This window comes from Nuphar pumila, chromosome 6 (assembly GCF_984573655.1).
Source record: "Nuphar pumila chromosome 6, dmNupPumi1.hap1.1, whole genome shotgun sequence".
Lineage (NCBI taxonomy): Eukaryota > Viridiplantae > Streptophyta > Magnoliopsida > Nymphaeales > Nymphaeaceae > Nuphar > Nuphar pumila.
In genome coordinates this window covers 106947016-106961181 of record NC_143254.1, presented here as the reverse complement: position 1 = coordinate 106961181, position 14166 = coordinate 106947016, and the positions used below count along the sequence as shown (strand labels likewise).

At 36.4% G+C, this 14166-nt stretch overlaps 1 protein-coding gene across 1 annotated transcript in view; it reads left to right on the top strand.

Moving 5' to 3' along the window:
- Positions 1-13781, top strand: part of LOC149835578 (CMP-sialic acid transporter 2-like) — a 33428-nt gene extending 19647 nt beyond the window's left edge. Inside the window, exons 7-14 of the mRNA XM_090010582.1 lie at positions 10204-10275; positions 10545-10593; positions 10687-10728; positions 11229-11350; positions 11457-11516; positions 11594-11642; positions 13440-13534; positions 13636-13781. Of these exons, the coding sequence (XP_089866708.1) occupies positions 10204-10275; positions 10545-10593; positions 10687-10728; positions 11229-11350; positions 11457-11516; positions 11594-11642; positions 13440-13534; positions 13636-13687 (541 nt within the window). The 3' untranslated portion in view covers positions 13688-13781. The remainder of the gene's footprint in view (positions 1-10203; positions 10276-10544; positions 10594-10686; positions 10729-11228; positions 11351-11456; positions 11517-11593; positions 11643-13439; positions 13535-13635) is intronic.
- Positions 13782-14166: the final 385 nt, after the last annotated feature.

The following is a 14166-nucleotide window of genomic DNA, read 5'->3' as shown; positions in this document are numbered from 1 at the left end:
ACTAGGTATGTATGGATCTACTTTCTCAATTTAAAATCCGAAGTCTTTGAGTTTTTAAAAAAATTTCATATGATAGTTAAAAATCAATTTTCAAGTAATATCTCTACTCTTAGATCCGATTCGGGTGAAGAATATTTATCAAATGAATTTCAAAACTATTTAGAAGTAAATGGGATTTGTCATCAAAGATCGTGTCCTAGGACTCCTCAACAAAACGGCTTGGCCGAAAGAAAGCATAGACATATCATGGAAACCACTAGGACACTCCTTATTTCCAAAGAAATTCCAAAGAATTTTTGGGCCGAAGCGGCCTTAACCTCAACTTATTTAATAAATAGAATGATATCTTCATCCTTACAAAATACATCTCCATACGAAAAACTATTTGAAAGAACACCTGACTTTAATAGATTAAGAGTGTTTGGATGTAAATGTTTTGTCCTTACTCATAAACGGGACAAATTATCTCCTAAAGCTATTGAATGTGTCTTCTTGGGTTATGGAGAAAATCAAAAGGGTTTTAGATGTTTTGACTTGAAAAATAACAAACTCTATGTATCCAAAGATGTAACATTTTTGGAAAATGAAAATGGTTTTGTGAAAACTAAAGATATTGACGAAAGTGAATATACTTTTTTATTTGATCTTCTATCTCAAGAAGATGAGACTCCTCAAGAAGAGGAAATCTCTAATGAGTCTTTGAATGACCTAGAGGAAATCCCTCTTGATAATGCTGTAGATGAGAATAATAGACCAATCCAAACATATGTTAGGTGTGGTCAACAAACTCAGATAAGTGCCTTAGAAAAATACTCTCAAGGATCCGACATTGAAGAAACATCTTTAAAGAGATCCAGTCGGATCTCCAATCCTCCAAATAGGTTTGTTTCCTATGAGTCCCTAACTCCTAGATATAGAGCATGTCTAATTGCATTACATTCATTTCATGAACCTTCACACTATAATGAGGCAAAAAATATTCCCCAATGGGTTGAAGCCATGAACTTAGAGCTTAGTGCCCTTGAAAAAGCAAAAACTTGGGAAATAACTTCGTTACCCACTGGAAAGAAATCAATAGGATGTAGATGGGTCTTCAAAATTAAAACCAAGAGTGATGGTTCATTAGAACGTTATAAAGCACGATTAGTAGCTAAAGGATATGCTCAGGAATATGGTATAGATTATGAAGAAACCTTCGCACCTGTTGCTAGAATGACTAGTGTTAGGACTCTTATTGCTATTGCGTCTGTAAAGAAATGGCCTATCTATCAACTTGATGTTAAGAATGCATTTCTAAATGGCGAATTAAATGAAGAAGTTTACATGGATCCCCCACCAGGAGTATGTATTGGTAAAAATAAAATTCTTAAACTTAAAAAGACATTATATGGTTTAAAACAAGCTCCAAAGGCTTGGCATGATAGATTTAGTAATGTAATGACAAGTTTAAATTTTCGTTCATGTTATACTGACACTGCTTTGTTTGTGAAAAGTGCAGGGTCTTCTGTAGTTATTTTACTACTTTATGTTGATGATATGATCATCACAGGAAGTGATGAGCAAGGCATTAATGATATTAAAAAGGTTTTGAAAGAAAATTTTGATATGTCTGACCTTGGTTTCTTAAGATATTTTTTAGGAATTGAAGTGGCGTACTCTCCTCGAGGGTACATTCTCTCTCAGATGAAACTTGCTGCTGACATCTGTTCCAAATCGGGTATCTCCGATGACAAGAAGACAGAAACCCCAGAAGTCATCAATGCAAAATTAAGGTTGGAAGATGGAACACCTCTCGAGGATCCTACTCCCTACCGGCAACTTGTTGGGTCTCTAACCTACCTATCCATCACACGGCCAGACATTGCTCATGCCGTCCACTCTGTCAGTCAGTTTCAACATGCACCTACAACCGTGCACATGAGTGCAGTCTTAAGGATTGTCAGATATATCAAAAATACCATAACTAAGGGAGTTTTTCTTTTTTCTGCCTCGTCACTTGATTTAATTGCTTATACTGATGCAGATTGGGGAGGAAATCCCAATGACCGTGTCTCAACTACCGGTTTTTGTGTTTTCTTAAGTGACTTTATGATTTCGTGGAGATGCAAGAAGCAACACAAAGTATCATTGTCCTCGACGGAAGCAGAATATCGTGTTATGGCCACTACAACCATGGAACTTGTGTGGCTAAGAAGCCTCCTCAGTGATATGGGCATTGTCATCTCTACTCCTTCGAAGATGTGTTGTGACAACAAAAGCGCAATCTATATTGCAAGCAATCACACCTTCCATGAGCGTACTAAACATATTGAGATGGACTGCCATTACGTTCGGGATGAATACCTAAGAGGAACTATAGCACTACCTTACGTCACATCAGAGTACCAGTTGGCGGACTTCTTCACTAAGGCTCTTGCGGCTCCTCGGTTTTTGTTTCTCCTTAACAAGCTTTCGGTTATATCCCCGTAAAGCTTGAGGGAGGGTGTTAAAATATATGTAATTCATATATATATATATATATATATATATATATATATATATATATATATATATATATATATATATAATACCCGATAGGGGTATTTCTGTCATTTCACAAGTACCCGATAGGGGTACTTGTTTTTCTTAGTTTATTTTTCTCTTTATTTTTTATAAAATGTATGTTTTATTTTTTTGTTTTTTGCTCACTAAAAAGGGGCCCCACCATGTAGTCGATGGGGCCTCCAACGGTCACATTAGTGACCGTTGGGGGCTCCCAACGACTACATGGGGAGCCCCCTAGGTGGCTCTCCTTTTAAGGCCTCTTGGCCCTCTCCCTCTCCTTCTCTTGTGTATAAATAGGGGTGCTCCCCTCTTGTATTTCTTACTCTTGAGAGCTCTCTCTCTTTCAATAAGAGGCATTTATATTTTTATGTTGTGTTGTCTCTTGTGGGTTTGGGTATTAGCCCCTCTTTGTTTGTTCATTAGTAGATGTTGTAAGTGCCTAGTGCACTCTTTGCTTTTCCGCATATTTCATTACAGGGTTTTCTTTGTACAATGAGATAACCAAGGCAGTCCTTTTCTAGGATATTGAAAACAAAACTTAGAATCCAAGGAGGGGATGAGTTGCAAAGCCATTTGTACAAACTTGTTCTTTGTGGGGTGTAGGACCGAAATCCCACATTTGAAAAAACTTTATTTTGAAAAGATTTTAGAAAAATAATTTTTTAAAAACAAACTTCTTTTCAAGAGATGTGGGGTCCTCACTGGTATGAGGTTAGACCGTTTCTCCTCAAGTGGCGAGGGATAATCCGACCAAGGTTGAGAGTTTCCTGGTAAAGTTGAAAAAGCCTCTTTCAAGCACTTGTGCAGTAAGTCAAGGGCAGTGGACCCACCCAAGGCTCAAATAGAACAAAAATAGTGTGTACAAGTTAGTGCAAGTTGTTTATAAACAAATTCACAGGAAAGTAAACAGAAGAAAAGGTGAGAGAATACTTACTCGGGCTCCATGAAGCCTCAGTCCTTGCCTGACGAACGGATAGAGCTTCCCTAGTCGATCGCGAGCCACAAATCCAGCATAGTCTCCTCTTTCTAGCCGAAATTCCCATGTGGGAAGGACATTCCCCATAGGAAAACTACTCTACTAGAATGGATCCAGCCCACATGGACCAAAGTTCTGGTTGGATTCGAGTCTAGACGGTGTCCAGACCAGCTAGATCCAAGCCAAACTTGAGCTCTGACGTGGATATGGATCCGATCTAGATCTAATTGGGTCCAAATCCAGTTAGATCCATGCCAAACTTTAGCTCTAACGTGGATTTGGATCCAGGTTGGATTGGGTTTGGATCTAAATTGGGTCCGACCCAACTAAATTTATGCCAAACTTGAGCTCTGGTGTGGATCCATTGGATTTGGATCTGGGTTAAATCAGGTGTGTATCCAAACTAGTCCAAAACCAACTAGATCCATGCTAGGTGCTTGACATTAACGTAGATCCTGGATCAGGTCAATTGAATCCAAATCAGGTGTCCCTCCTTTGGTTTTTGTAAACAAAAATAACAAAAAAAGGTTTTCCATGAAAAATTATTGTATTTTAGAAAATAGATCCAAATACTCAGATCTGAACTTGAGATATGGGGGTTATTCTTCAAGATCTCACGCCTTTTCTCCTCTGCTGAGCAAGGATCAGCCGAGCGAGGGATCTCTGATCTTTGTTTTGGGATGGCGGCATTACGAAAGTACATACCTCGGGTGGAAAGCGAGTTCGGTGGTAGGAACCACCAAAACTCAGAAAAAAAAAACAAAACATAGACAATATACCAATGTTAGCAAGATCTAAACTTATGAAAACAAATGAAATAGATGACCATTGACAAAAACTATCAAATCAAACCTCACATTAGGCTTAGGTAGCTCTTTCTACGGTCCATTGACAAAAAGTATCAAATCAAATCTCACATCGGGCTTAGGTAGCCCTTTACTCTTTTGTTTGTCCTTTGTTATATTGTCAAGGGCATTATTGTCCACTGACAATAGCTCCCCAATGACTAGAATGAGAGAGCTCCTCACTCACCTATTGTGTAATAATATGGGACCTTGGATCCCTTGTAGTTTATGCATTTTGTGTGCATTCTCTCCTTAATAAAATTTTTATTTTTATGTGTGTTCTCTTGGCCCTTAGTGGCTTTTGTGCTTGAATCCATATTTGAGTTGTGTGAGTGACTCTTTTGCCTCTTGCGCATGAACCCTACTGGGTTGTGTTTTTTGTGAATACCTTTATTTCATTACATGGTATCAGAGCTTTGAAATATCGACTCTTGAGAACAAGTTGCTTGTGTGGACGTGAGTTCATTTATTGTGGAGCCCGTGGTGTTCATAAGAGCATTGTTCTTCTTGTCTCTCTCTCTCTTTCTCTTTCTCTTTTTTGTCATCACCATGCAAGAGAACCGAGAGACCATTGTCACCATTCCTGTTAGACTAAATGATTCCAACTATGTGATATGGCCGTCAATAATCAAACATCAAATTTGGAGCAAGGGTCTATGGGGTTTGGTAGATGGGACTTAGAAAGAACCTAAACTCATGCTTACAAATATTGACAACAAAAAAGAAGTGGCATTCCAAGGAGATGACATGAATAAAGCCGTTGCCGAATATGAGAAAAAATGGAAGGAATGGAAGTTGGGGCATTCTAAGATCATAGTATGACTCATTAATAGGTTGTACATAAAGAAATGTACTAGCCTAGCAAAGTTTGATTATGCTAGTGATGCTTGAAAATATCTTCAAGATATTTACTACTTAAATAATATTGTTTATGTATGTAACCTTCAAAATAAAGTTAGAACCATGACCCAAGGAGACATGAGCATAAGAGAATACTAAAATGCTCTATCTTTGTTTCTGTATGAGTTGGCTCTCTTGGAGCCAAAATGACATTGTCCTTTGGATATTAAGCTCCATGAAAAGAAAATTGATATGGAGCATTTCTATCAATTTATAAATAAACTTAGACCCTAGTTCGAGGGAACTAAGTCTACACTCTTACATAGAGAAGGTGTTTCTTCCATAGTAGAAACACTAGAATAATTAAATATAAAAGAAAATAAGTTAAAGAAGCCCACCTCCAAAGATGAAGACTCCATCCTTGCTATGTGAAGACCTGGAAATCACACAAGGACATACAAGCCTCTCCACATTGGAAGAAGCTTCAATGACTATGAATCCAAAAAGAAGATTGTATGTCATTTTTGTAATGAGCAAGGCCACATCAAACCATTTTGCCGAAAGAGGAGAAAAGAAGATAGAAGAGAAGAAATGAAAGTGGTCTTCGCAGGGCCATCATTCGAGAAAAGTGGTGTAGATGAAAGCTCTAAAAGTGTTGGTTCAATGTCACTAGCTCAACTAATGGAGGCACTACAACCATTACTCGAGAACCAAACTTCTTCCCTCTCTAATGTGTTTGTATTTACATGCGTTGATCCCGGTAAGATTTATTGGATTCTCGATTCCAATGCATCTTTCCTAATGACTCCTAATGAATCCATATTATTTGAATGTCATATTAACCCAAGTGATTCTTATGTCTCAACCACCGATGGGACTTTCTTAAAAATCAGAAGTTTTGGGGCTTTAAAAGATTTTTCTAAAAGTACTCAAAAGTTTCGTTTATCAAACATTAAGGTACTACTAAAATTAAATTTGAACCTTCTATTCGTTTCTCAAATTGTCGACCATGAATGTAAGATCTCTTTTTCATCTAGTGGTTGCTTGGTGCAGGATCTCCAATCCGGAAGGCCGATTGGGTGAGACCATAGAAGTGGAGATCTCTACTTCATGGACGATCTTGAGCTATTAAAGCAAGTTTTTTTGTAATTTTGTCAAAAAAAAATATAAAAATTGTCACAGGAGATTAGGATATCCTAGTATATCAAAATTGCACTTGTTCCCATTTCTTGAAAATTGTAATGAAAAGGATTTGGTTTGTAAAGATTGCATTCTTGAAAAAATGAAATCCTTACCTTTTGGGCTTAGTCATTTTCTAATTAAAGAACCATTTGAGTTAATACATTCGGATGTATGTGGACTGGGACCAGTTGTGTCTAAGGGAGGAGTATTATACTATGTTATATTTGTTGATGATTATAGTAGACATACATTGAGACTCAAATCCAAAGTATTTGATTGTTTTCAAAAATTTTACAACTATGTTTCAAATCAATTTAAAGCAAACATTAAGATTTTTATATCTGTTTTCAGAGGATAATTCTTGTCAAATATTTTAAAATTTTACCTTGATCATCATGGAATTGTTTATCATATATCATGCTTACATACTCCACAACAAAATAGCCTAGCAGAAAGAAAACAACGGCATATTATTGAAATCATTAGGACTCTTTTTATATTAAAAAATATTCTTAAAACTTTTTGGGCCAAAACTTCTCTTATGACAGTTTATTTAATTAATAAAATGCCTTCAAAGCTATGTCACACAGACTCGGCTAGGGGGTCGACGCACCCTCTTCGACACGCCCCGACACGGGTGCGAAAACGATCAACCAAGTGTCAGACTCGGTCAACGCACCGGGGCCGAGTCCGTCCACATTTTGAACTCGGTCAACTTTGACCAAGTCTATTTTTATCCATTTTTTAAGGCAAAAGACGTATAAAAACTAAAAAAAATCGATCTTTATATATATATATATATATATATATATAGCCGTGTCCCCTAATGGGCACAACTTTGATTGGGTCTTATTATTGTTATATATATATATTTTTTAAAAATATATATACATGTGTATATATATACATACAGCCGTGTCCCCGTGTCCAAAATTTTTTAAATTGCTCCTCACCCGTGTCGCACCCGTACCCGTCCCCGCACCCATGTGACATAGCTTCAAAGACTCTTGAAAATGTATCTTCTATAGAAAAATTGTTTAAAACTCCTCCGACTATAAAAGACTAAGAGTTTTTGTTGTAAATGTTTTGTCCTTACTAACAAAATTGATAAACTTTCCTCAAAAGTCATTCCTTGTGTATTTTTGAGATATGCCAAAAATAAAAAAGAGTATAATTTTGCTCATCGCACCATAAGTTTGAGGGGGAGTTAATATATATATATATATATACATTTCATATGTATTTCCTTATAGCTTGTATCTAGGTGTTTATATGTATTTTTATTCTTCTCTTTTTGTAATAGGTGATGCCCATTAGGGGCAGTTTTGACCTTTTACTTATAGCCGTTGGGACTAGCCCAACTATCTGTTGGGCTAGCCGCCTTCTATCCTTTGTGTATATATGTGGGATGCTTCCCACATTTTTGTTATGCTTTTCTTAAGCATTTTAGTAATAATAATTACTTAATTTTTATGTGCTTTCTAGCCCTTTGATGGCTTGTGTTGGTGTATTTCTTGTGTTCTTTGTACTTGCCCTTTTGTGGCTCTTGTGTATTTCCTATTGTGGCATTGTATTTGTGCACTTCTCTTATTTTGCCTCTTTTGTAATGTGCACATTCCTATTGTATTTCATTACAGAGTTCGTCGCACATCCCACGTGAGATTCCAAGGTATGGAAAGGTTTATCATCCTTCCTATAGTTTGTGATTTCTTCCTGCAATCGATAAATTCTAGCCAAGTTTTCGGTGTCCCATATTTCTTTGGTAGTTTTGTGAAATAGGAATCCCTCGGCTATGTTGTGTTCCATCGAGTTTAATAACCAGACATGACAAGGTGATTCTTGGATTCCCATTCTTTATAGCCCGAATCATCGGGTTTAAGGGCTTGAGTATTCTTATTGACGAATTCTATTTTGAAATTTCCATTAAAAAATAGAGTGGCAGCCTTGGACCAGCTAGGTAATTTGATCCATTAAGGGGAACCATAGTAATTTTGAGGGTAGGATTTTGTTCTTGCACAACCATCTTGGTGGTGGTTTATGCACTTGTTGGTTTGATACCAGAGTTGTCTTCTTTGTCAGCCATAAGGGTATGGAGGGAGCAACTGACCTGAGATGAAGATGTGCATGACAACTGGATGCAGGGCAAGGGCTAACGGTGATCACTGTTGATGTTGGACAAGTAAAATCTAATTCAGTCATTGAGTTTGTTTTGCCGGTGAACTCTGCTGCAGTCATCACACATATAATGGACTAGAAGAGGTCGAAGATGGTAGATGCAAAGGGGAGAATTCTTGCTCTAATACCATATTAAAAATGATGTTGTACCATACCCAAGATCACAAACATGAGAGGAGAAGATACAAGACATATATGTTGTTTGGCATATTGCTTACATTCATGGAGCATGGGAGTCATATATTTTCATTCATTTTTTTGTTGAGAGGAGATCATACACCAGTTATATATATAGTCTACAACAAGAGCGATAAGGATAGGTATCAACCCGAATGAAAGGAGTCAATGGCTTGCCTGTCAAGGTAGGTGGTTAAAGAGAAAAATGTGTTTCACCATGAATCACGTGAAGGTAGGTGTCTAAGGAGTTGATAGCTTAACACTAATACTATTAAATTCAGAAAGGCCAAGCATGCATGGGATTCTCTAGAAGAAACGTATGCTCAAAAGAACATATACAAGAAACAATAAAGCAACTATGCAAGAAGAAAGAAGTGCTAGTGAACACTACACTGTGATGTCTCAATTATGGGTTGAGTTGGCTGCTTAGTAAATGGTTATGTGCCCATGTGTTAACCTGGCATCAAACCTGAAAGAGTGGAAGAAACAAGGTGAAGATGACGACGTAGGAATAGCAGCCATGATCCCTTCTGACTTTTCTTGGATAACTCAGATATCCAGCACATGGACAAACTTAAATAGGTATTTTTGCATAGGAACATCCCATTCAGATGATCTTCACACCAATACCTCAGATACACATGGATAGAACTTTATCCAGAGTCTTGCTAATATCAAAATCTGACTGTTTTATTCTCAAACAGATCTTCAGCTAATACAAGTAGAAACTGAACCAAATCCAAGTTGTAAACACTTATCTACTTCTAATTAAAGACATAGTACAGTGAATCATCCATGGTCATAACAGAGGTTGTATCATATGCAATAAATCAGCTGGCGGTGACTGAAAAACCTTAAACTTTCTTTTTGGCTAACACCTTAAATCATCTAAAAATCTTTTTGAGAGCACCCCTAAACAATTTCAGGTCAAAGGGTTTTTCAGATGATCAGGCATGAATAGGCAGACTAATGTCACAAGTTGTGACTGAGAACCCTTGAAAAATAGTGTTTACCAGATTCATGTCCAAAAAATACTACTATCCCCTCAAAATATGCTTAAATGATGTCTTTGAATGGTGCAAAACAGATTTCACCTTCAGATAGTCCTCTATCTACCTAGCATGAGTTGCATGTCTGGTGGTATCTGCGAGAGTAGATGTTGATGACTAGATTTTCAGAGGTAACAGCTGAAGGATCTCTCAATTGCACAAGAAAGATTCTACTACCAATGTCTTATGACGGCTTGATCTCTCATCTAGAGCACAAGGACAGAACCTGCATTGCTTCGATGCCATATCAGAAGGCACAAGAAAGTCTAAAATGCCCTTGAATATATGTTTGTATAGTTGTGAATGCTTGTGTTTTATGATCCTTACGTTTGTCTACAGTTGAATTTATCAATTTTTAGGTGATTTAACCTCTTTTTCTAATTGATTAAGCACTGACTGTTTAACTGTCTTCCAGATTAAGTGAGATTCAGTGGGCAGCTTTTGTTCTTCTATCTGTCGGAGTTACGACTGCACAACTCAATTCCTCGTAAGTCCTAACCGTTATTCATTTTAATTTTTCATTTATTGATGCCATTGGATTGCCAGATTTAACTTTTCTTGAGCTGCTTTGGTGTGTGTACATGTGTTTTTTTTTGCTCGCTCATGCATTCATGTTAGTAATTGAATAGGAAAATAATTGATATCAGAAGTGGCAAAATAAAGGGCATTTGTCTCATTAGCAAATCTGTTCATCAGAAGTTTCTTATCTTATTGTGGTTCCTGAATGATCTCTTATAAATAGAGTTCCTTGTGCAGATCAGATCATGTTCTTCAGACTCCCTTTCAAGGATGGATTATGGCAATTGTGAGTTTGAGTAACAACCATTTGTTTCTGTAACAACCAATCCTTTTTTGCCATATATTTGATCAAGAATAACAAAAATGGATTTCAATGCAGGTCATGGCCTTGTTGAGTGGCTTTGCTGGTGTTTATACAGAGGTATGATGATCGACATAAGTTCACCAGTTTTCTGTAATTATTTACTTTATACATGCAGATGACATGGATCTGATTCATTTTGTGCTGAAGATTTTTATATCATGCTCTATTATTAGTAATAGACTAATAGTTGTCATCTTTACTATTATTATTATTATTTGGTACTATGGTGTTATAATGATGATAGTGATGATGGTGAATATTATGAATGATGTGTACTTCATTTAATGATCAACATAAGTTCACCAGTTTTCTGTAATTATTTACTTTATACATTACATGGAGATGCAGTGTTGTAATCTGGTTTTGTTGCTAACTGGATTCTATAACCTCTGCAGTGTTGTACCTGTGATCTTGCTTACGGCCCTACCTTTGTGCTTTATATGATTTTCTAGTTGATTTGAATATATAATAACTTTTTGTTTCCTCCCTTCTGCTGTAATAATTGATGCCTCCAATTGCAGGTTTTTTTATTGTTTAAGTATTGATGATTTCTGCAGGCCATCATTAAGAAGCGCCCTTCAAGAAATATAAATGTGCAGAACTTTTGGTTATATGTTTTTGGCATGATATTCAATGTTGCAGCAATATTCATTCAGGATTTTGATGCGGTTCTGAACAAGTAAGTTTGAAAATACTCAAATCTCTTCAGTGGCAAGCTCTTAGTAGGCATCTTGCATATTGTTTTATTATTTATTGTTTCAGCAATAATGGTTGTGTAATTACAGGGGCTTCTTCCACGGTTATTCACTTATTATAACTTGCATGATACTTAATCATGCTCTCAGGTAATTTTGAAGTCTATGTGAGAAGCATTTTCTGCACTATGATTTGATCTTAACAAAGCCATGGTTTATATATACAGTGGAATTGCAGTGTCCATGGTAATGAAGTATGCTGATAATATTGTTAAGGTAAATACCATATGCAGTTAACTTCTATCTGAATGTGCATTGGCATATGTGTGTGATGCTATCTATGTCCCTATGTGTCCCTTAATTTTGCCAACATCTCACGTGGTAACATGTTTACAGATGCCTTCCGGATGAAAAATAATTTCTGCACACTGGCTTATTATCACTGTCCAATTTATCATGGTCCAATATTTATCAAAGGACATGCTTGGAGATACCTGTGCTAGATTACAAAAGAATGGCACTACACATGCAGTCCCTGATTAGAATGGTTTAAGCAATAATTCTGCATGATTATTTTTTAGATTATTATTGTGAAACAGAAGAGTGTTTGAAAACCCAGTGACTCAGTAACCAACTTGTCTGCTGTTGACTCATGACTTGGGTGTGTCACCTTTGGTGACTTGGCCGGGTTTTGTAAACTTTTAATTTTATAAACGAATACTGCATTAATCATTATATGAATAGCAAAAAACCTACAGAATGACTATTACTTGTAAAATCAACAAATAGGTTAAATAATATCATGCTAAGCTACAACTAAGCTATGTATACTCATTTAGTAATAATAAACCTAATAACTAAGCCAGTGTTTAACTGTATATTGCTTGACCTACATCATGAGTCATGACTAACTATCAAGATCAATGATCAAAACAAAAAATATATAATAAAACAAGCCTTAAACTTCAGACATTGAGAATATCAATTAATATCATAGTTTAAAAAATACTTGTTTTATATATAGAGAGAGATACAAGAAGGGAGTAGGTGCCTAGGACAGCTTACCGCGAGCGATGGGGGGGGTTCAAGTTGTTTTTCCCAAATCTGACCGCACAGATGTGTTCGACATGGTCAATTTGTTAGGAAACAATACTTGGGTCGTGCTTTTTTCGATAACAAAACATGATTTTTTAAGCCTTGAATATTTATGATATTTATAAAAAAATTGCACCTACTATTTTTAAACCTTATAAAAATCTACCTGCAGGTTGGAATAGAATGATGCAAGAGCCCATTCCTATAAAATCAAACACGCAGAACACATCTGTATGGTCAGATTAGAAAAAAAATGTGGAAAAGAACCCTTCAAAAAAGCCCTGTAGGCAAGGGTAGTCACAGATTGGTGTAGGCAGCTACTCTACTTTATATATATATATATATATATATATATATATATATATATATATATATATATATATATATATATATATATATATATATATATATATATATATATCGAGAGAGAGAGAGAGAGATACCTAGTTTGACTTAACCGTGACTTTACCACTCATAGTTTGACTTGGCCTAGTTAACATTATGACTCGGCCTTGTCTTACCCGTTATGCTGGTTCTCAGGTTCATTTACTTGGTTAACTTACAAAATGAATGAGCTGGGCTGAGTGGAATGAGTTAACAAGTTGACTCTCCAGGTTCTAAAACATTGAAATGGAGTGCTGCCTATGTCACCCTTTATCATCACATCAGCATGCTAGATTGTATTGAAGAACATAATTAAGGAGGGATCAGGAGCAACATAATTGGGGCCCAAGTCTAATTGCCATATAAAAGTGTCTTAGACCTTCATATAAAGTGTAGATTGAAATTTTGAATGGAATAGGAGGGTGGCCCCCTCTAAGGGCATCTCTCTCTCTCTCTCTCTCTCTCTCTCTCTCTCTCTCTCTCTCTCGTTTTTCCTTTTTCCCTCTTTCATTTGTGTACACTTGCAGTTTTAACTGGTCTTTTTTTTCCTTTGTGTGTGTTTGCAATATTAACTGGCTATTATGTATTCTACAGGTGTACTCTACTTCAGTCGCAATGCTTTTAACTGCCGTTGTATCTGTATTTCTATTTGGTTTTCATCTGTCTCTTGCATTTTTCCTTGGTTCAACGTAAGTAGCTACCTTTAGTTCTGATTGTTTCATCTCTTTTTACTTTTTGGTTTGGACCAACAAGCTCAATCACCATCTAATTTCCCTTGTGTTACTTCCAGGGTTGTTTCTGTCTCAATTTACTTGCACTCCATAGGGAAGATCCAGAGATGATTTTGTTTGCTATTTCTTGCAAGTTTGTTTCCCTTTTTCTTTTCATTCTTTAGCCGCATTTTGTTTTCCCATTGTAGCTAACTTGGATCTAAAAGCTGTCATCAGTAAAGCAATTCTTTTACCAGATAAAGAGGTTTCCATAGGGACAAATGGCATCACCACCATCATTAAGATATATGACTTTATCACTGTATTCTAATTTTGCAAAACTCTTCTATCGCACCAATCATGTTCATGTTGTGTCTTGTACTGCGACACAGGGTCAAACCAACTTAGATAATTATATGAGTGAAATACACTCGGGTCACCATTGCAAGCATAAGGTTTGCAAGCCACATGCAGATCAGGAACCATCTTATTCAAGCTTGGTTGGACCTTTTTCAATTGCCTAGTCCAATCCAGCCTTTAGGACATTAATTTGGGCCCTTTGGCTTATTTATTAGTTAACTAATTTGATATGTAATAAATAATTAACTAAG